Source organism: Poecilia formosa, unplaced genomic scaffold (genome assembly GCF_000485575.1).
Source record: "Poecilia formosa unplaced genomic scaffold, Poecilia_formosa-5.1.2 Scaffold67, whole genome shotgun sequence".
Lineage (NCBI taxonomy): Eukaryota > Metazoa > Chordata > Actinopteri > Cyprinodontiformes > Poeciliidae > Poecilia > Poecilia formosa.
This window is the reverse complement of record NW_006800006.1, coordinates 1888215-1909706: the sequence shown is the minus strand read 5'-3', so window position 1 is coordinate 1909706 and position 21492 is coordinate 1888215. Positions and strand designations below refer to the sequence as shown.

Genomic DNA, 21492 nt, shown 5'->3' with positions numbered 1-21492 from the left:
TCTAACGAACATTTAACACTGGAGCTGGAAGACGTTTTTAAATATCCAAACACAATGAAATAAAATGAATTATTAAGTCACTGTAAGAAAACTGTCCTTCAAAAAAAGGTCTAGTTGAGACCAATGAACCCGACTTAAGACTTTTATCATCCAATTTGTGGTAGACAGAAAAGAGGAAAACAATAAATCCAGCAGATGGAAATTATTGAGCTTGTTTTAATTTAACACGAGACAGGTGTAGGAATGAGCTTCACTTTAAAAGCTTAACCTGCCTTCATCTCTTTACAGATGACAACGTTTATACTGAAGCTAGCCTGTTAGCAATTAACAATCACCATGAAAGCTCACAGTATTTCCACTATATGTATTGGTTAACTGATTTTCACTCTTCAGAGTCTCTTAATCCAACCCAGGCCGCTCAAACACTATTAGTCCGAAAGAATGACATAAAAAGATTAGAAGATGTGTGAATGCAAAGCTTCCTCGTTACCATAGAAACTGCTGGGCACTCCAGCTTGCCTCCACAGCAAAGAGCGTAGGTGGAGAATGAGAAACATTGCTCAGAAGTCGCTGTCAAGATTACAATGAGCAGCATGTGCAAGAATAAATTATAAAACTGTGAAGTGGCTGCCTCTGCCTCTGCATATAAAGCTGTCCTTTTACTTAAAGGTCGGTGGTCGTCTTTGGAAAACTACTGGTGTAGTAAATGTGTTTCACTTCCATAAGTCATCCTCACTGATGCATAGTAGCTCAATATGTAGGACAACCCATCCTGTAGTTGTGAAACAGTAACTAATACATTATGTCTGCACACATTAATGTGCTGCTGACTATATGCTGATGACTATAGGATTGATCAGCCTCACACTGAGGAAGAGTGATTCAGGCAGAGTGACACATGCTTAGTGCAAGCTTCATGCCAACGTGAATCTTTAGATGTGTTAACTTTGAACAGAAAGAGTATGCACTATAAAAATGTAAAGGCTTATTAAAATAATGTCACTGGATGAGCAGCCAGGGCCACACTTCAGAAAAGGCTTACTGAGGCGGTAGCCCAGGGCCCCAATTTTTTCGGGGGCACCAAAGATTTTTCTTTTTTTTCTTTTTTTGAAGGAATGGAGGTTTTGCGATGTTGTACTTCATATAAGGTGTGTTGTATTCATATTTTGGGATTTCTATTAATTTAAACAATATTCAAATATTTGAATATTATGAAGTTGAAGTCGATTTTTTGGGAACAACGTGGAGCTGTTGGCCAGGTGACGTATTAAACCTACCATGCATCAGTTCATGGCCGCTCATCCATAAAACAATATATTAATGTACTGTAATTTGCATTAGAAAAATAATTTTCCCTTAGTGGACAAGGCACCAAACCTGTCTCCAGCCCAGGACTCACATCCTTGTAAAGCCACCCTTGATTATAGTCAATGTGTAAAGGGATAGTTCATGATTATTTTGAAGAAATGAAGACACCAAGAGTGTTATCTATTTTACTGCAGGTTAGATATTACTTGTTGGTCATCCTTAAGCAAAATCTTACCTAAAACACTCTAAACTAATCCTTTGAAGCTCCTCCTTTTCACATTAAACCTGATGTAATGTTGTGAATAAACTGTTTATGTGCTCAGCTAGTTTCCAAAGCTTGTGGTTAGCTAATTTGGCTATAGCTTGTAAATTTGCAAGGTAGATCTACTTTGGTTCAGTAATTTTTTTTAAATTGCATTTTTGTACATTCTGCAATATACTTTCCTCATTAGGCTTTAAAATACATTTTACCTTCAGTGACTTGGTAATTCTTTAGAAACAAAATAAAATCTTTTGAATTAAATATCACAAAGCACTAAAGGTGATGACTGTATTTACCTGGGGATGCTAGGGGGGGCCCTGTTGGGGCGGCTGGGTGCCTGGGGGCTATCAGCACTGTTATTGAAGGGTCCCAAAGGTCCTGGACGGTTTGGTGGTGGTGGGGCCCCTCTGGGCGCCGGCCGCTGGCCCGAAGACATCCTTCTGGGGGCCGTGGGACTTGGAGGAGGAGACCTGGCCAGCAGACGGATGTGATAAAAAGAAAAAAACAGCAAAAGTCAAGGCTTCCTGACCTTGATTTGGGTTCATTTTCAACTTACCTGCGACCGCCGGTGGATCCTCCTACCCAGGAGCTGTCAACAGGCGGAGGCATGGGGGTTGTGATGGTGGATGTAGAGATGTCACCTATGATGGCCAGGGCCTCCTTCAGGGCCTGGTGGGTCCTCAGCACCTCGTCCCTCCTCTGGGCCTGCTCCTGGGACTCATCCATCAGAGCATTCTGGTCACCTGCAGAGTACAGGCACGCCAGCAGCTCCGCATTGATGAAGTCCTTCACCTTTTGACAAGACCAAACAGTAAAGCAGAAAGAGTTAGAGCAGTAAAACTTTAAGTTAAGTACCAGTGTCTCTGTCTTTAACTTTACCATGTATAAGCTTGATAAGGGCATTTCTAAATTATCTGTATTGAGAGTTTCTGACAAAACTCAATTTCCAATACTTGTTGTTGGTACAGTCTGTAATTATGTCAGCCACAACTGCAGCTTGGCACAGCTTGAGCACTAGTCATTAAGTTTTACAACTGTAAAGACAAACTGCTAGGTTTCTGAAGTAGGAGCACGACGTTATTTTGTGAGTTTTGTCTGCAAAGGATTAAAATACAGCTGAGCTGAAAACGGTTTCGAGATGAAGCAGGAACAAATCGGAAAGCAAAATGGAAACACTATCTACCTTAAGCTTGCCACGTAAGCACAAATGCTAAAATTAAAATGAACTACACTGTTCTTTTTTATGAACAAGTTCAATGCTGTGGGCAGCAGTTATCTGGATATGAACAGGATTTTCTAAAAATGTTTGACAGTTCTCACAAATTTAAGAAAACAGCATTTAAGTTGCTAATTAGCTTAAATGAAACGGTTATGCTGTGCTGCTACATTCTCTGAAGCCTAACCATGTTAATTCACCAACACATGAAGAAAGAAAACCTAGTCAGCTGTCCTGCTGCCACCTAAAAACATCTGTTCTTTATGTTTCAAATGATAATTTTTTCAAATTTCTTTTTAGGAAAGCAGCTAACACACTTTAGTTCAGGCCAATATGTACTAATGCTGTAAGCAGTATATGTTTGGATATAAACAGTACTTCCTAATAAAAATGTTGGACAGTTCTCACAAATTTAAGAAAATATTCTACCTGGAAGTTGATAATTAGCATGAATTAGCTCCAAAGTGTTCGGCTACATTCTCTTCTATTTAAACACATAAATAAGGAAGTCTTGTCAGATATTCTGCTGCCACCTAAAACCGTCTGCTCTTTATGTTTCAAAAAATAATGGGTTGTAAAAGAGCAAAAGGAATGGTATCAAATCTACCTTTTGATATATTGTTTCAAAATGTTGTTTTTAACTTTGAAATAAAAGCAAAAACATCAGAAACGATTTTCCTCTGGACTTACTAAAATGAATGGTAACGTAATCATGCTACTTATTTTTCTTGCATTTCACCATTAGACGTCGGCTCTGCTGGAGATTTGTGTTCATAGATGTTTTGTTTTTCACTTACATTGTTGATCATCAGATGCATGATGGTCTTTGGGATGAGATCCCGGATGCACTTGTTGACGATAGCCATGTAGGAATCCACCAGGTTGCGGATGGTTTCCACTTTGCGCTCCAGCTGAGGGTCCATGGAGAAGTTGTCGGTGGTGGTGGTCGTCTCGCTCTCAACCTGCAGGGGGAGAAAAAGTTCGCCCCTTTATTTTGAAGGAAAATTATTCCACAAAGGGTTAAAAGTAAAAAAAAACTGACATGTTTTGACAAAACTAAAGTTTTTACTACTCACACACACACCAGCACACGTAAAAATAAGTCTTATACATTCCTGCTGTTAATGTAAGGCAATAAAACTCCTGCAGTTCATCTTTTATGAGGTTTAGTTTTTGTGATCTTTAAATCACTAAGAATTAAACTGTACTATATAAACACTGTATGATTTAATCATTATTTATTTTAAAACCAGCAGTTGAACAGGCACATTCAGACAGTTTGTTAAAGATTGTAGGCCATTTCACATCATCAGCTGTACTTATGCTACACGACACGAAATGCACACATTTTCACCGGTAGCCAAAACTGCAGCTTCTGGGGTGGTACGATATGAGGAATCTATGAATGTGTATTTAAGTTATCTGGGTACTTTTGTCATTTTCCTTCTACAGAGGAGAATGAAAATTTGTCAGAACTGGAGTACAGTCTTTTAAATCAGACATTACAAGCCATCAACATTCAGTATTTCTGTCTAATGATCTATAAATGTTGTTTCTGTCTGGTTTGTGTGAATCAAAAAAGCTGAAAAGCGAATCCTGACTTTCACATTTACATACCTAGCCCATGGTGTTAATCTTGCTCTGCCCAGTGCCATATGTGCATGAAAACGAAAATGTTTTCGTATTTTGTCAAATTACAACCGTAAACTTAGATGTATGTAATAGATATGCTAGAGATCGACATGATTTATTACAATGGCAATGCTAATAAAAAACTCAAAAATAAAATTAGGAGAATAAAGTCATAATATTACAAGCATAACTATGTATGCGAATAAAGTATTATTACGTGAACAAAGTCCATAAAATTATGAGAATAAAATTATAAGAAAATAAAGTTGAAAAAAAAAACAGAATAAAGGCATAATATTTTGAGAGTAAAGTCATACAATTACGAGAATAGTCGTATGAGAATAAAATGGAAAAAATATGAGAATAATGTCACAATATTAGGAAAATAAAGTCATAATATTACAAGAACAAAGTCATAAAACTATGATAATAAAGTCACAGCAATACTAGATTAAAGTCGTGCAAGAATAAAGTTGTAATAATGTGACAACAAAGTCATAATATTTCAAGAATAAACTAGTAATATGACTTTATTTTCATTATTTCAACTTTATTCTTATACGACTTTATTCTCATAATTTGATTACTTTATTCTGGTTATTTTAATTTTTTTTAATTTTCTTAGTGTGTCCCTGATACTCCGTCGTAATTTATTTGCTCCTGACTTGATATCAAAAGTCTGTATATTACAGACTTTTGGCGTGAAACATTGCCTAAAAACCCAGGCATGAGATCAGTGATGACGTTAGGATCCGATTAAGCAGCCGCTCTCATTTTGAGTCATTCTCACTGAATCGTGTTGGAGTGGATCCTCTCACCGTGGTGGTCTTGTCAGGGTAGACCCCGGCACGGAGGAGGGACGACTTCCAGCTGTCCACGTCATCCTGGGAGTCACAGGCCAACTCCAGAGTGCGATTGTCCTTGTAGACGTTCCTAAACAAAATCATTTGCTTAGAATGTCAAGTGTGTGTCAGACGATTGCCTCTTCCGTGTGGAACAGTTTCCTGTTGGGTGCCGAGCCAGCGTGTCCAAGAGGAAACTTTCACAGGACATGCTGTAACAATTAGTGAAAGTTCAGGCATGAGACAAAACCTTTTTATGCCGATTTAGACTTTTTACAGACCATCTGTTTGTTTATCTGCTTGATTACTACGAGTCCCTAATAAAAACTTTCTACAATTCCCCGTTTAATCAAATCGGGTTTGTTGAAAAAGCTACAACTAGAGACGTCCCGGTCAAATCCCAGGTGCGTTTTTAAAGTCAAGGCGTTTTTAAGCGTTACGTCCCGAAGCGCCAAGCGAAACTCAATTCCCGCTACCTGTTGTTGATCTACAGTCTGTGCCTCTGTCAGCTGCATGTCGCCCCCAAATTTTTTTTTTCTCTAAATCCCAGCCTGTGTTCATGTTCCCATTGTCAAATCAAATCTGTGTTATTTTGTTGCTCTGCTATCAAGGTTTGATGTTGCAACTCTTTGAAATGATGCTGGACGTAAAAGAGGGATTGCAGTGGTTGTGTGTCTTTTTAACATGACCTGCTCTGCATGATGTGCTCTGATCCTGTTCTGGGAGAGTTGCTCAGAAAGCAGCTGAAACATTACTCCATGAATTTTAAGACATTCAAATCAAAGTGCTAAGTTTATGACTAACTAGCAACTTTTTATTAAAGTTTGTTTTCTCTACATGATTAACTGGAACTGCATCAAATTAAAGAGCAAAATTACCTGGTATGAAAACAGGAAATTAAATATGCTAACATCATCAATAAATTAGTTGGTACCATATTGGCGGTACGTGTCCAGTCTGGCACATCTTTAGAAACAGATGATATATCTATGTGCATTTTCAGTGACCCGCTGAGTTAACAATTGTTGGAGCATATTGAGGATGACCTGCAGAAACTCCACTTAACACTGAATATTTACGATATTATCAAGAAATGTGGATAAAAGAAGCTGGCGAATCAATGGACCATGAGACAGTTCGTCAAATCTTACCTGTAATGGTGAACCCTGATAGGGTCCATTTCAGAGTTGGGTAATAACCGCTTATCCCTTGTGCATGCGAGGACTGGGGCAAACATGGAGGATTGTGGCAAATGATACAAGTTTTACGTGTGTGGGGTCGGTTGGACCCCATTTGTAAACACAAAGGTTAAATTCACTCAACTTTTGGAAAAAAAAAAAAGAATAAACTTTTAGGAGTGCTCTGTATCTTTATTTCTACTTGAATGACTTTATTATGAAGTATCGCAACTCTTCCTTGAGTAAAATTTCTGAATGCCAAAAATTCACCAGACACAGACGCACGCAGCTGTAGTTTTTGTTAAAAGTTTGGTAAGCTTTTCATCGAAATAAATTAATTTGGAAAAAATGTTCTTTTGTTACATTATTTTGTAATTACATTATTTATAAGCATTATATTCATTTTGACCTTGAAAATGCCAATGATTTCCGCATAACTTTATATTTTGGTCCCTCTGATGTAATCTTTAAATATTAAACGATTTATCTTTTGAAGAGTAACTCAGTTGCCTTTTTACCAAACACTTTTTCACTCTTATCTCAGCTATTTCTTTGACATTTCATTTAAATTTGAGTAAAAATATGTTGAAGTAGTGCTACTCTTCCTTGAGTACAATTTTTGTGTACCCAGCACACCTCTGGTTGTTCCTATCTAAAACATATTTCCCCTCCTTAGTCCTAGTTTTTAATTTAATATCGTCTGCATAGATTAATCTCCAAGCCAAAGTCATGAGCAGCAGACCTGGATTCTGTGTTGAAGATGGAGAATATGTGTTTGCTGGACATGAAACTTTTCTCCACATCGCGGACCTTCAGGTTGTCCAGGGGGAGCATGTACTTCTTCTCCTTCTCCTGGTGGGGGGGAAAGAGGAAAACAGTGATGAGCTTGCACACACAAAAAAGAAAAGCTAAATGAGTTATTATGTTTTTGGCATGTTCAGCATCTGTCAGGCAGGCAACCAACTGCAATGGGTGAGAAAAAGGTGAATGCAAGAGAGAGAGAGAAGTGGGGAAGGCAGAAAGAGAGAGGAGGTGATGTTAAAGGGAGGAGGAATGGGGGAGAAATGAGAGTGGGAGGTAAAGGCAGGAGCAGAGAAAGGGAGAAAAAAAGGGAGAATGAGCACATGTGGAAGTCATTAGGGTTTGGGTCAGGATGCAGTCGTTCTTCACGGTGCGTTTTTACGCAGAGAAGCGCTGGCAGAGAACCCTGAGGAGAGTCTGGTCGAGGTTAAGGGCGGTGCGGGGTGGAGGGGGCAGGTCGCTGATAGGTAAAAGCCCCGGCTCAAACTCAAACTCGGGGTGTCGAATCCACTGAGAACCCCGGGCTCAAACAGATAAAGAGCGGAGATCCTTACCGTTAACTTTATACTTCAGTCTCAGCCTACGCGTCTTAACTCGGCCTGTCTGTTTTCTTTTATCTCAGCCACTCAATATTTTCTCTATATTTTCTCTTTCCATTCCAGAGGGGCCCACTTCCTGCCTGATTTTTTTTTCTTTTGGCTTTTTTTTTTTGTTTGAGGGAGGGAGAGAGAGAGCGAGAGAGATTAAATGACAGCCTGGCGTTAAAACTCAACATCTGGTAGTGCTTAGCACACAGAGATGCAGGGAAAGGAGGGAGAAGTTAAAGAGACGGCGGAGTGAAGGAGAAGGATAAGAAGCCAAAAAGGAGAAGAAGAAAAAGAAGAAGAAGAAGAAGAAAGTTGATTCAGATAAAGATTCACAGAAGACACCCCTTCGGTTTGGAAAGTTGTGGTTGACACAGGTAAGACTTGGCGGGCATGGAGGAAGAACTCTGCGGAGACTCTAGGGTTGGATTCCCCAAGGGGTCACCGTCGCCCTTATATGGTCAACCGGGACCCCTCCTTTTTCCTCTCCCTCCCCTCCCTCGTGAGCGTCTCTCTTTCCCTCTTTTTTGTAATATCCCCTCCCAGAATGCGCAACCAGTGTGTCCCAGTCGTCTGAGCGAATGTGCCACGTCAAGGCTGGATACTCTTCACGGCCGGCGTGACCTGAAAGCTGGACCGGTCCTGGACGCCCGACCTAAATAAATAAACAGGAGGGGGAGGGGGCTGGTGTGGGGCACTTCCAGAAAACCCCCACATCCCTCCGACACGGATGAGGCATACCGCTGCGTTTCGAATGGGGGGAAGAGATCTTTTTGCTGCAGGAGCGGCGAGAGGGGAAGGGGCACCGACAGCAGAGCTGTCCCACCAGCATCGGGATCAGCGGCGCACAAGGCCTGGCTCTCCACTCCGGCTCCGTCCACCCAGTGTTCAGACTACCTGTTCATTGTCATACTGGTGTACAGTAGTCTGCACATTGGTTAGACTGTGCACGGACCCTCTTCTGTCCGTCTGTCTTTCTGTGTGTCTCATCTTTCCTCACCATACGTCCGAGGTCTCCACCTCGTTCTTTTCTAGACTTTGTCCAAAAGAGCGCTCTCAACGCTTGGCTCGCTTTCCCCGCTCGCTTGCTGGTTTGTGGAATAAACTTGTGTCACCAGTTTCCTCACCACTAACTTTCAGCTCTGGCTACGAGCGCTTGAAGGCATACCTTGGTTTCAAATCAATGCTTGTTGAGCATTAAAAGAAAAGCAAGTTCACATAAATCACTGCATGAATAAGCGAGCATGCAGGCTGCTGAGGAAGATGCGGTCACTCTGGAAAGGGAGGGGAGTGAGGGGGGATGAGGAGCGAATACGGCTGCAAAGCATTGAGCCAAAAGGGCTTCGGACCAATCAATCAATTGGGGTTTGAGGGTACATTGAGACACCCCAAGCGAAAGCATTTCTGTGGGTGGCCTAAGCAAGCAGAGAGCATTGATGTATGATGGGTAGTAACAAATGCAGAAAAACGCAGAAAAAAAAGACTGCAAAAACCACAAACACACACACAAAGCAGTAAATCTAACTAATCAGATTTTCAGCTGAGACCTTGCACTGTTCCCGCAAAGTCACAAGTAGCACATAAAGTGAAGACGATCAAAGCAGCGCCTCTGCTCATTGAAGAGTTGGAGGACAGCGGAGTGAAGGGTATTGATATCTAATAGGTCTTCTCTTCTGCAAAGAAAAGGCCAGATGATGATGTTTGGATTGAAAGTGTTCCTGCCAAGAATGCAAGAAGTTCCAAAGGAACTGCCAGCCGCATTAATACAAGGGAGGAGGCAGACGTGTACACGACCGTAGAAAAGTTCAAGAGGGTGTAAAACAGAAATACACAAGGAGAAGCTAGCAGAGTCTGTAATTATCGGCATTGCCGCGTTAGCGTCTCGGATGGCAATCCGCAGGGCCCCTGCGCGCGTCGCACCGCGCCGTCTGAGGTTCCAAACGGGCGGCCGCGTATTTTTGGGTGGCTGAGAGAGCAAGCATTTGGTTGGGGTTGGGGCTGCTCCAATTTTAGTGAAGAAGAAGAAGAAGGAGTGAATGGCTGAAGTATCAGTGGATGGAGGTGGGAAGTGAAGGAACACAGAATAGAAGGTGCATGGAAAGCACAAGTGAGGATGTGTTGGAGAAAAAAACAAAAACATTTTATTTGATCATAACTGATCAAACTGCAGACAGTTTTTTTTTTGTTCAAGAACTCATTCCAGAGGACATTTTCCTGAAAACTTTTGATGGGAAGCAACTCAATTGGGCCTCCTGGGCAACATTGCAGCATCAGAAAGGGCTGGCTGGAGGAGCTGCTGTGTGTCTGCCTATCTACACTTGCTGTGCAGAATGTCCTCCAACCTGTACAGCAGGCACAGACAGGCAGAGAGACGCCAGCCTGCCACGCAAAGGCCGGCATGTGACCAAATGCTGCATCCTGTTGATGCTGGCCTGTGGATGCAAATGATGGTGGGCTATAGCTGCTAAAGACATTTTCTGTCGTTGGTCATTCTTAAAATAATAAAATACTGCTTTGAAGCAGTCATTTACCCACTATTTTGATGGTTTGAGTAGGTTTTTGTTTATTATTACTTCCTTAACTTAAAAGTGCAGCACAATAGCTTTTAAAGTGTCCTTCCTGTGCCTAACTCTGGTGCTTTTCAGCTGGAAATCTGATTAGGAGCAGGAATGGACAATATGGCTGAAAAATGTATCACGATATATGCTTTTCATATTCGGTTGATATTAAGAATTATGATTAATTTTTTGTTTTAAATATCTGAAGTCCTGCCAAACTGGTGGCGTGACTTTTCCAGTTTTATTCATAGTTTTCACGCCATGCAGTTGTTTTTCATTTTGAAAAGCATGGTGGCGAAACTTGAAACTGCTGCTGTGCAAAAATACTCAGAAAGTTGTTGCTAGGTAACCAAAGACTGAGTGAATTTTGATGCCACCCATTTTGCTTAGCTGGTCATGGGAGGTCAAGCAGCTAAAGCGAAACTATTGCTACATGTACTGTTATTGATTTATTGTCCAGGAGTCTTTGAGGATTTCAAGCTGTTGAAATGGGCCATTAAAGGGAAGGTTCAGAAATTTTAAAGTGAGGTTTTGTTAAAAGATTAGCTACAATCTTACCTGCAGAAGAAAACTTCATGTCCTCATAAATCCAGACTAAGGCTGAAGCTAATAGCTAGTCTGAGACAGACCAAGAGCTAAGGAGATTTCTGACATTTTAAAACTATTCTACTCTCCAAATCTCCTGGCGGTTTATGTGAATTGTATCAGCTGTTTGCGTTTATTGGTTATTTACACAGCAGGAGATTAATGTCTATGGAAATGAAGGGAGAAAGCAGTGCACCAGTAATGATCTTCCTGCGTAAAAGATGTACTGAGTGCATTAAAAAAATCTATAAAATTGTTTTTTGTAAACCAAAATTACTACAATATTTTTTTCTTTTAAAGGTGCTTTTAATTTCACATCAGGTAATTAACTAAAATGGAAACACTTCCCATGTTCTTTTCTCAGTTTGTGTTTCACACAGGAAGATCTTTGTTGTTGCACCTCCTCCAAACTCCATTTCCTGTGAAAATAATATTCAGCTTCAGTGTAAATATCCATCCATCCATTGTCTTTCCCCACTTATCCTTGTAGGGTTTCCAGTGATCTCTGGTCATCAGGCGGAGTACACCCTACAGGACAAGCAGGACAGACAACCATGCACACACACACTCACACACCTAAGGGACCAACTAACCCACCAGACATGTTTTTGGACTCTGGGAGGAAGCCAGAGTACCCAGAGAGAACACAGGGAGAACATGAGAACTCCATGCAGAAAGATCCCCGTCTGGGATTCAAACCAATGACGTTGTTGGTGTAAAGCAACAGTGCTACCAACTGCACCACTGTCTAAATAACCATCCAATGCAAACATGGCAACAGTCATAAACTGAGATTGGATTTTTTCAAAATCTGATTTAAGTCTTTGGTTCATTAGACTTAGCCTCATTTTATTGTCGTTGCACAAAGACAACACTGAATTTGGCAACAAAATGTCGTTGCAGCAGTTTACAGAAAAATACTGAAAAACAACAATTGTGACTATAAACACATATAGATATAAAAGTGCTACTGGTGCACATAAGAAAAAAAATCTAAGTATAACTTAGCATTTTCAGAGACATTAGCTTCATCCTGTGAACTCATCTAGCTTTGTACTGAATGAATAATACATTTTTTCGTTTAATGATTTTGTTTGATGTGCCTGTGTGTTCTGTTCTGCAATTTTGCTTAATTCCTGTAAAGCGTCCGAGGTATTTTTAAAAAAGTGCTACACAAATAAAACATTTTATTTAAAGGCGCCTTCCTTGGCACTTAAAGTCACTGACCAATATACAAATGAAGAACCAATGAGAGTTATCTACTGCAAATAAGACATCAACTGCTTATGCCTTTCAGCAGAGCCTCACTCTTACCCCTTTCCACAGTTACCCACATGTAACAGACTAATATTGTTGTGTAATAAAACTGAAGGTAGCTGAATCATGCTCACCTCATCATCCTTGAACCAGGAGAGACTCTCGGCAGTGAGCACAAACCAGTACTCCTTGGCTCCTCCCTTAATGATGCTGATGTTGTTGATGGTCAGCCAGCCTTTACGGATGACCTGCGGGGAGAGGGCACAGCCAAGGTGTGAGCGGTAAAAAGATCCTCACCGTAGAAGCTTTATGTTAGTCGGAAACATTAAACTGGTTACCCTTTGATCATGTAATCTGAGCAAAGGCGGCGAGACAAAACGTGTGCGAAGGTTAACCGAGGTGTGTGACTGTGACTCATTCAATGCAGCCGCGCTCACAGCTAGACGCTGGTTAGAGGCTTTATCTTCTACCAGAGATAAAGCGTGTGTGTGTGTGTGTGTCATCAGTGTTGAGTGTATTAACCCTGACACAAACAGTACCATACAGGTCCGGTGCCAAGGGATTACTGGGTTAGATTACTGTCAGGCTTGCACTCCCTAAGACTGACTAAAGAGGTTACCCACATCTTTATAAAATCTCTTTCTCGTGGCTCCAAATGCTGAAGATAAATGGGAAGAGATGAAAATAGAGGTGGAACTGGTGTTAGGAGAGAAAAAAAAGTAAGCAAAACTAGAGCAGCAACTTTTTTTAGTAAAGAAAATGTTTCAGCCCCACACCGGTCAGTTAGCATCTCTGTGGCGCGTTACGGAGGAAAATGGCAGCGGTGCTGGAGAGCACCACACGCTGACGAGAAGCAGAACTGCAGCAGGTACAGGCGATATTGCAAACCACGACCCACAGATGAGCGATACTCACCGACAGACGCCCTCGAGAGGGCAGCTGAGATTCTCACTAAGGGGTGGGGATGAAATGCAAGGTGGCACCTTTATGACACAGGAAGGGTTCAAACAAAGGGAAACGTCTCAACAACACCAGGCATGATGGTGGGGAAAAACTGATACTAAACAAAGAAACAAAAAAGCTTTTTTCAATAGAGATGCGCCGATCACAGAATCCACTTGGATTTATTTTTAAAAGCTCTGATCTCTGATCGGTTATGATTATAGTTAATTTCTTTCAAGAACTAACTTTTTTGAAAATATATTTTGTGGATAAATTGAACTGATAAAACAATGGAATGTTAGAATAAAACAATTATTTTTCCATATGTACGTTGCTGTCCTTCTGTATCATAGAAAATGCACAAATACAGTTAAATCCTCCAGGTTGTGTTAAAATCATTTAAAAATATACTAACTGTGTCCCACAAAATATGGGAGTGAAAAAAAGTGTTTAATAATTTCATTCATTATAACTGGGGCTGTTTGAGGCCTTTGACCAACATTTAGCTACATCAGCAGAGAGAGGAAGAGAGAGCAGTATGCATTACACAGCTCTACAGTTCAACAAGAATCCACTATTGTTTTAAAGCCCAGATAAAATGATTAAAGTCATAAACTGATTTCTTGGTGCATCGCTACTGTTCAAAACTTGGTGACTAACTGAAACATTAAAGTATGGAAGCTGAGAATGAACCTTTCTCGCTTACACTTTTTCCCGGTGGTTTTCTTGAGATAATAAATTCATTTTCCAACAATTTTCTAGAGATAATTAATTAATATCTCAATGATTTTCTTAAGATGGAGAAATCTCTCTTGAGAAAACCACGGGAAAACAAAATGTGTGAGAAACATCCACTCTCAGCTGTTAAATAAAAGCATGGGGGATAAATAATTACAAATATGAATGATATTTTATTGTAGAAACTATAGCAGTGAATTGAATAAATCATAAATTTCATCCAATGCAAGGATTAACTTAAACAAAGAAGAGGGTTTTGTAAATGCGTTGAGCTCGGTGGTTTCCATTTTTCTGTGCCGTCTCTGATTCGTGTCGATGCGAACAGCACTTTCGATCTCATGTGCCACCATTTGTATTTTGACAGGAAAGGGAGAACAGGCTCACCTGATTTCCTGCTGAGCTCTGGCTCTTATTAGTCTGACTGCTCCTCTGCTGAGCACTGCGCCACGGTAATGGCAACATGGACGCAGAGACGGAACATCGGAAAAATAAGAAAAAAGTAGGTGGGAAAGAGTGACAGCAAACTTTGTTAAAAAGACAAAAAGTTAGCATGTTGAACTGAAGTGAGATGGTTTCATGTTCACCTAGCAAAGCCAATGAAATCCTCATGATTGGTGTTTATGTAGGAGAGCTGCAGATCAATCAGCAGCAGAACCTGAAAGGACACACAAGATATTTATTATGAGAAACGGCTGGAGGAAGATGGGAAGGGAGCGTAGAGTAGCACTGTGATTAAAAAAGGGTTCTGCAAGATTGCCTTATTGAAAGTCATTTTGCAAACTTTCTTGGTATCAAATGGGAAAAAAAGACTGAAAACAATTCAGTCAGTTCTAATCAACAAAATCAGGATTTAGGTCACTATTTCTTGGAAAATGCTTGCTGTATTTAGCCACATTTATTCAATTAACTAAAAGCAGATCTGGGTGCAGCAAAGTTTGATTTGAGTAAAAGTTACAGTCTTTGTATGATAATGTAAAAAATGTGTTTATTTAAAGACAAATAATTGATGTTGTCGTCAATACTTCTTATTGTGAGAAGATTTTACTTTGTCTGAAATAATTCTGTCCTAATTAAAAATAGAAAGGCTCCATGTAAGTCAAACACCTGAGCTGAAGGGACAAATTTGTATGGTTCTTGAACTAAAGTCAGAGGCCACAAATGGCCCCCGGGTCACACTTTGGACACCCCAGGTTTATATCAAAATCATTAAGTCTTTGAACACAACTAATTTTTTTTAGCTAATATTGTGCTAAAATTTCAACTACAGTAATCATAAAAGCTTTTTAGAAGACAAAAATGTGTTTAAAATCAAATAAACACCTGAAATAATCCATACATTAGATCAGTTCTTTTCATTTAAAAATAGCAATAAAATACATTGTAATACATTTTTTTATTTTCTCATAAATAACTCCAGGTTATTCTGTGAGACTTTTGTTCTGCTACATGCCTCCTCAAGACTTAAAACAGCAATACACAATGGGGATATTTTTCTGCTAAGCTAAGCTAACCTAAAATAACCTAACCTAAAACGTAATTGGTCAGATATTAACCTCTTGCTGTACCTTTGAGTGAGTTTTGTTTTTAAGAAGTAAAAGGAGAACTACAGATCTGAACTTCCTTATCATTTGTAATAGTAATTAGAACTAATCTGATAAGTATAGCCTGAACACAGAGCCATCTTTACCTGGTCCTTGGCACGACTCTCCCTGTCCCGGATGTGTGAGGTGACGATCCTCTCGGTTTCTTCGCGGAGCCTCGGGAAGCATTCCAGCTGGAAACAAAACATGCAGCATGTCAGCATCCACAGATAGGAAATGTCAAACGTTATTATGGAAGCTGGTATTTTCAGATGCTGCTTTATGATTAACTAAAGTGAGCATATCATAGCAGCTCCATAATCGCCATGAGTAGCGGGGAGGAGGATACCTTGTTGGAGCACTGGCGCACAGTGTTGATCAGCTCTTGGATGACCATGTCCACACATTTGATGCATGGCTCCTTCAGCTTCACAACCTGCTTCTTCACTATAGCCTCAAACGCCATATCAGGGGTGAAAAGCCCAGTTCTGGAGAAAGAAAAGAAATGATTTGACTGGTTGTTGTGCAGTTTAGCATTAGCGTATGAATTATGCCACACAGGGTAGGTAGAAGCTTTTACAGCAAAGGTTTTCAACATTTTGTGTTGCTAACAAGCAGAAGGTTGCTCTCCATCACTGATGGACATGCGGCACATTTGATACTATGGGAGATAATTCAAATAAATAAATAAAATACAGAAACCCCTACCTGATACCATGAATGTTCTTGATGGCGTAGCTGATCTCACGCCGCATCTCCTTGTCATCACACTCCATCTGAAGCAGAAAACAAGAGTTAAAAAAAACACACACTTCCTTTAAAATAGTTTACATGATCAGCTAATGAAGAGATTATCTCAAAAACTGAAACACTTAAATATTTTATACTTAGCTACAGAATAGAGAACAATGTTTAACATTCGCCCTGTGGAACATCTTTTCTTAGGAAAAAAAAACTGTTTTCTAAAAACAAAAAACAGAGTTAGCCCTAGGAAATAAAACTGCAGCAAATCACACTAACTCGTCTATTTTTAAAGAAAGTGAATCTTTAGAGGCTCAAACTTTGGGATTATATGCAGCATCCGCCACGTTTCTTTGCCCTCTGGTAAAGATGTGTAAAAAGGCCTAAAATACAAATACATATTTTATTGCAGTGACATTATTTCAGAAATATATTTATTAGATTTGCAAAGAAAAATGAAACCGTAAATTATTTCTGAATCATTGAGTATTTTTTTAAGGAACATAATTTCAGATGTTTTAAACATGTTTTCTTTGCAGTAATGAAAAAAAAAATACATCGATATTTCATTGCTGTACCATAACTTCAGATGTTTTAAATCTTACCTATAGTTTGAGTCATTTTATTCAGCGGGAGATAAATCCCATGTTAAGTATATTTATCAGTGGTGCTGCCCTCAACATTTTCAGGAGCTGGACGGATGGATCACTATTTGTCATGGAGACAAGATCTCATGGTTGTTATGGAGACTGGCTTACCCCAAGATGCCAGTCTCTGTTGCAATCCCCTAATGGTGAGCTTTGTCATTTTTTCCCTCCCGTTTCCCAGTCTGCTCCCTGGCTGCATTCCCACTGAACATATAATTGCGCAAACTGGAATTCTGAAAATACATTTTTACTCAACAGAAAGATGCCAATTAAAAAAAAGAAAAAAAAAACAAAAAAAAACCCAAATTTTTTGATACAAAGTTTTTGCGGTAGGATGAGGTGGTTTTTCAGTTGTATCGAAATTAATATTTTTCTCAAAACTGCGACGAAAACACATTTTTTTGTATCACACGAGTCAAGTGATCAACAATCAGAAGTTTCTACTGGCAAAAGTGATGAAGGAAACGACAGGAAGTGGTAGGAGGATGTCGGCGGTGTGTTACTTAACGGGTTACTGCATGAACAAACTTATTCACGTGTGATTTTAATTGCGTTTCTTATTCATTGGAAACAGCAATCACAAAAATGTGTTTTTTCTACATTAGCAGAACATCGACAAAGTTTTGCAAACATTTGCAATTGAAACTCAGCTACTGCGCATGATGAAAAATTTAATAAGGATCGTCCAATTTTATTTCTTCAATACAGATCCTGTTTTATAACAGTGAGATCATACTGCTGCAATTAAAGTTTCATTTAGTGTATTTTAAAGCTTTTTGCCCACCTTTACCAGGGTTGCAAACAACTGTGTTTATCCTATTTTTTTCAGATTTAATACTCAGCAGTTCACCTTGACGAGTTCAAAAGGGAAGCGCTCATGAAAGATGCGATTGATTTTCGCTCCACCAGACAGCTCCACCGTGTCCACCTGATCCCCCGAGCCTTCAATCCTCTTCTCAAAATCAACAGAGAACTGTTGCACCATCCTGAAACGCAACAAATGTGCAAAAACATCCTGAAATGCAACAAATGTGCAAAAACGACAACAACAAAAAACAATAACAGCAACCATATATCAGCTAATTAAAGCAAGCTCTGATTTCTGGCAACTAAAAAAATGTGAACTAACAAAAGACAGCAAACAAAAAGAGGAGAGAAATTCCTTTCACATGGTCTTTAGTCAACAACGTCTCATGTTGCTTCGGCTGTGGGAAAAGAAGCGGTACTGACTGCAACAGCTGCTTGGTTTTGCGAGACGGGTCATCGGGCCGGTATCCCCGGTATTCCTCCGCCTCCTTGTCTAGAGCCAACAGCTGGGCCTGCAGCTTGCTGCGGAAAGCTGGCAGGGTGTCCCGAATGTGGTTGGTCAGTTGCTGAGGAGACGCAAATCCAACAAGACGCGAGTTAAAATCAAATACAGAATAAAATGAAATGTGTGTTTTGACTACCTGGAATCTTTTTTTTTTTAATCTTAATTGTATCGTATTACGTAATTCACTGTAATGAAATAAGATTCTGATATTCATCCAAAAACAATCCAGAGAAAATCTGGAATTCTGTGAAATCATTAATTATTTAGAGCTGGGCAGGATGGAAGGTGGAGAGTGATGGAAGCAAAAAGAACCCCCCCCCCCAAAAAAAAAAGTAGGCCACCCTCTTATTAATTATGTAAAGAGCACAGTGGGAGAGCATAGAGGGTAAATCTATCATCACCTGGTTGAGCACTTGCTGTAGGCGAGGGGTGCCCATTTTGTCGGCTATGTGCCTGTAACCGGGGTGGGACAGGAAGAACTTCCTCTCAGCTTCCAAAGCCGCCTTAATGTCCTTCTTGCCATCAATGTCCTTCTGACTGCGGTTCACCACACCAATGTACCCTGGAATAACACAGAGAGACGTGAGAGAAATATTCTAATGAATCCAGCCTGATAAATGAACTAAACAATGACAGTAGAAAGTAGGGATGCACCAATCCACCTTTTCACTTCTGATGCCTATATCTGAGGTTTACTATCGGCTGAATTGACTTGAAATGTTTCTGTTTTTCAAAAGGGACTGAATTGCAAATTTATTTGATAACTGAACACACTTAAATACACCAGTATCTTCACAAGCTTCACAAACATTCATTTGTACAGTCAATGGAATTAGGAGTAGACCAATGTAAAATAAATAAGAAAATACAGAAACTCACAAAAAATAAATAGCAGTAAACCTTCTTTCCAATGGTTCAGAAAATGCAATTTGGAATTGTAAATATAATGTAAAATAAATAATAAAGCGTGATGTCACTCAGAGCACAAAGCGTAGAATTAGACTGAATAGATCTGAGCTTATGGATTGGGAACATTGCCACCGATATCCGATCTAGAATTTTTACCAATATTGTGACCAATACAGATATTAATATCAAATCAGTGCATCTGTAGTAGAAAATGTCTAATTCTGAATAAAAATAGGCACCTCTTCGTAGTGGCAGCAGTTTGTTCTCCAGAACGTCTCGGGCGTCTGTTCCCTCATCCATCAGATCCAGTTTGGTGATCACTCCAATGGTCCTTAAACCTTGATACAGCAAAAGGAGTGAAGCGAGGAAAAACATAAAGCATAATGCATACAGTACACTGAACATTTCTACATTTTATCGAATTCCAACTATAGACTCAATTTTGTTGAACTGGTATTTATTGTGACAGTCTCGCACAAAGTAGTGCATCATTTTGTCAAGGAAGCAAAAGGATATATGGATTTGTAAATGTTTTACAAACCACAAAAGTGTGGCTTGCATTGGTGTTCAGTCCCTTGATTCAGATATGCTGTAAAAACACAACATTTTATCAAGTAATTTTGGTCTAGTTTTTAGTGCAAATGTCTTAGTACACTTGAAATAATATAAAATTGGCTTACAAGTAACTTAAGTCAATAATTCCTCAATATTGATGAAAAAGTAATAGTTTCTCTGGCAAATTATTTCACTTCTAACATGGAAAAAATGTCTGGTTATGAGAGAAATGAGAAAAATAATCTACCAGTGGAACGGGAACTTTCAAAGTCTAGACCTAAAAAGAGTTGAAAATGTTAAGCAAGACTTGAAAACTAATCTTAAGAGTCATTTATTACATTTGACTAAACTTTAGCTGTTTTGCTAACAATAATGGGCAAAAAATTCAGTTTTTTAATGTGTTGATTCACGATCGTTGAGGCCGTTTAACAAAGTACTGACTCAGTCAGGCTGAATACAAAAGCAAGCCACACTTTCCAGATTTTATTTATGAACCATGTATTTTTTTCAACAATTTAATAATTTAAACTATCTTACTTAAAATCCAACATGTACTATATATTCTTAATTAATTCATAATGATTACCCTCTCTCCCACCCTTTTTGTTTTTTTTTAAATAAAAACACAAAAAGTCAGGAGCCCCTGAAATAAATGTATTTTAGAGGCAAATGACTACTCAGGTGTTATTGTTCTTGTTCCTGAGCTGATTTTTATCTTGTCACAGTTAATAATTGTTGTATCTTGAAAAATAAAAATTAAAGTATTCTAAAAAAAGAAAAATCCAACATGTAAGTCTACTTTAATTGTTTAGAAACATGGATATTGATTGTTTTGATTAAAAAGAGCAACAAAAAAAATAAATAATAAGAAGAAGAACAAAACGGCTGTCTTTACTTCTGGCTAATAGAACCTGATGTCTGTTTTTCTGCAGCAACAAGCTAAACATGGACCAATCTGGCCAACAAGCCCATGTCTGGTGATCTGAGACGCCAATAAAAACCTGGCAGTATTTCACTGTTAGGCTAATAGAAGACCTCCTGCCTGTTTACTACAGTCTCAGGTTGCGTTTAATGGAGCTGAGAGGCTTTTAAAGGATATTCCCAGCCCTATATTCTTTCATTTGTGGGACATCAAATATATATTTTCACCCCAGTTCCCCTTTGGTCCCTGTTTTTATTCATTTCCCTTTTTCAGTACTATTATTTTGATCCTACTCTCTTTTTTTACACTTAATTCTTAATCTTTTATGTCTCTCCTCTCTCAACACTCCTGTTTCTAATAATAATCGGACACTTGATTGATCCCTGCAGGGAGGTGACGCCGCCACATTTAGAGAGGTCAAAGCACAAAAGTCAACGAACAGCGTCTCACAGCTAACAGAGATTCCCTGTTGAGCTTTTATCCGAGCCAACAAACACAAGGTCACGTCTTTCAGCTTTGATTTCTTTCGGCATCTAACGCTGCAGCCTCCTCGCCTTACCCTGGGAATCGACATCCTTTGCCAGTTTGAGGGCGTCGGAGTTGGCCAGGTCGGTGTTTGCCGGGGTGACGGCCAGGATCAGGCAGCTCTCTCTGCTGATGAACTGCATGATCATGTCCCTGATCTGCTGCTCGATGTCCACAGGCTGGTCTCCAACTGGCACCTTGGTGATTCCCGGCAGGTCGATGAGGGTCAAATTCAACACTGCGGAGACACAGGAATGCAATAAATGAAACGTATTCCAGAGCCGGACCAAGGGAATGCGAGATAAGTGGCTGCTTGGGGCCTCCGCACCACTAGGGGGCCCCCAGAGCACCAAACTAGCGTGAAATGACAAAAAAATAACATATATATATATATATAT

The 21492-nt window shown here is 39.6% G+C and overlaps 1 protein-coding gene across 2 annotated transcripts in view; it reads right to left on the bottom strand.

The window, feature by feature from the left end:
• Positions 1–21492, bottom strand: part of dnm3b (dynamin 3b) — a 29154-nt gene that overhangs the window by 1659 nt on the left and 6003 nt on the right. For both annotated transcript variants that reach the window (XM_007554965.2, XM_007554966.2), the window contains 16 exons: positions 21129–21332; positions 19332–19430; positions 18585–18745; positions 18102–18244; positions 17722–17857; positions 16192–16259; positions 15833–15971; positions 15591–15677; positions 14488–14558; positions 14288–14342; positions 12358–12471; positions 7181–7290; positions 5237–5351; positions 3584–3748; positions 2127–2362; positions 1867–2040 (listed from right to left, as the gene is read on the bottom strand). In XM_007554965.2, coding sequence (XP_007555027.1) covers positions 1867–2040; positions 2127–2362; positions 3584–3748; positions 5237–5351; positions 7181–7290; positions 12358–12471; positions 14288–14342; positions 14488–14558; positions 15591–15677; positions 15833–15971; positions 16192–16259; positions 17722–17857; positions 18102–18244; positions 18585–18745; positions 19332–19430; positions 21129–21332 — 2077 coding nt within the window. The remainder of the gene's footprint in view (positions 1–1866; positions 2041–2126; positions 2363–3583; positions 3749–5236; positions 5352–7180; positions 7291–12357; positions 12472–14287; positions 14343–14487; positions 14559–15590; positions 15678–15832; positions 15972–16191; positions 16260–17721; positions 17858–18101; positions 18245–18584; positions 18746–19331; positions 19431–21128; positions 21333–21492) is intronic.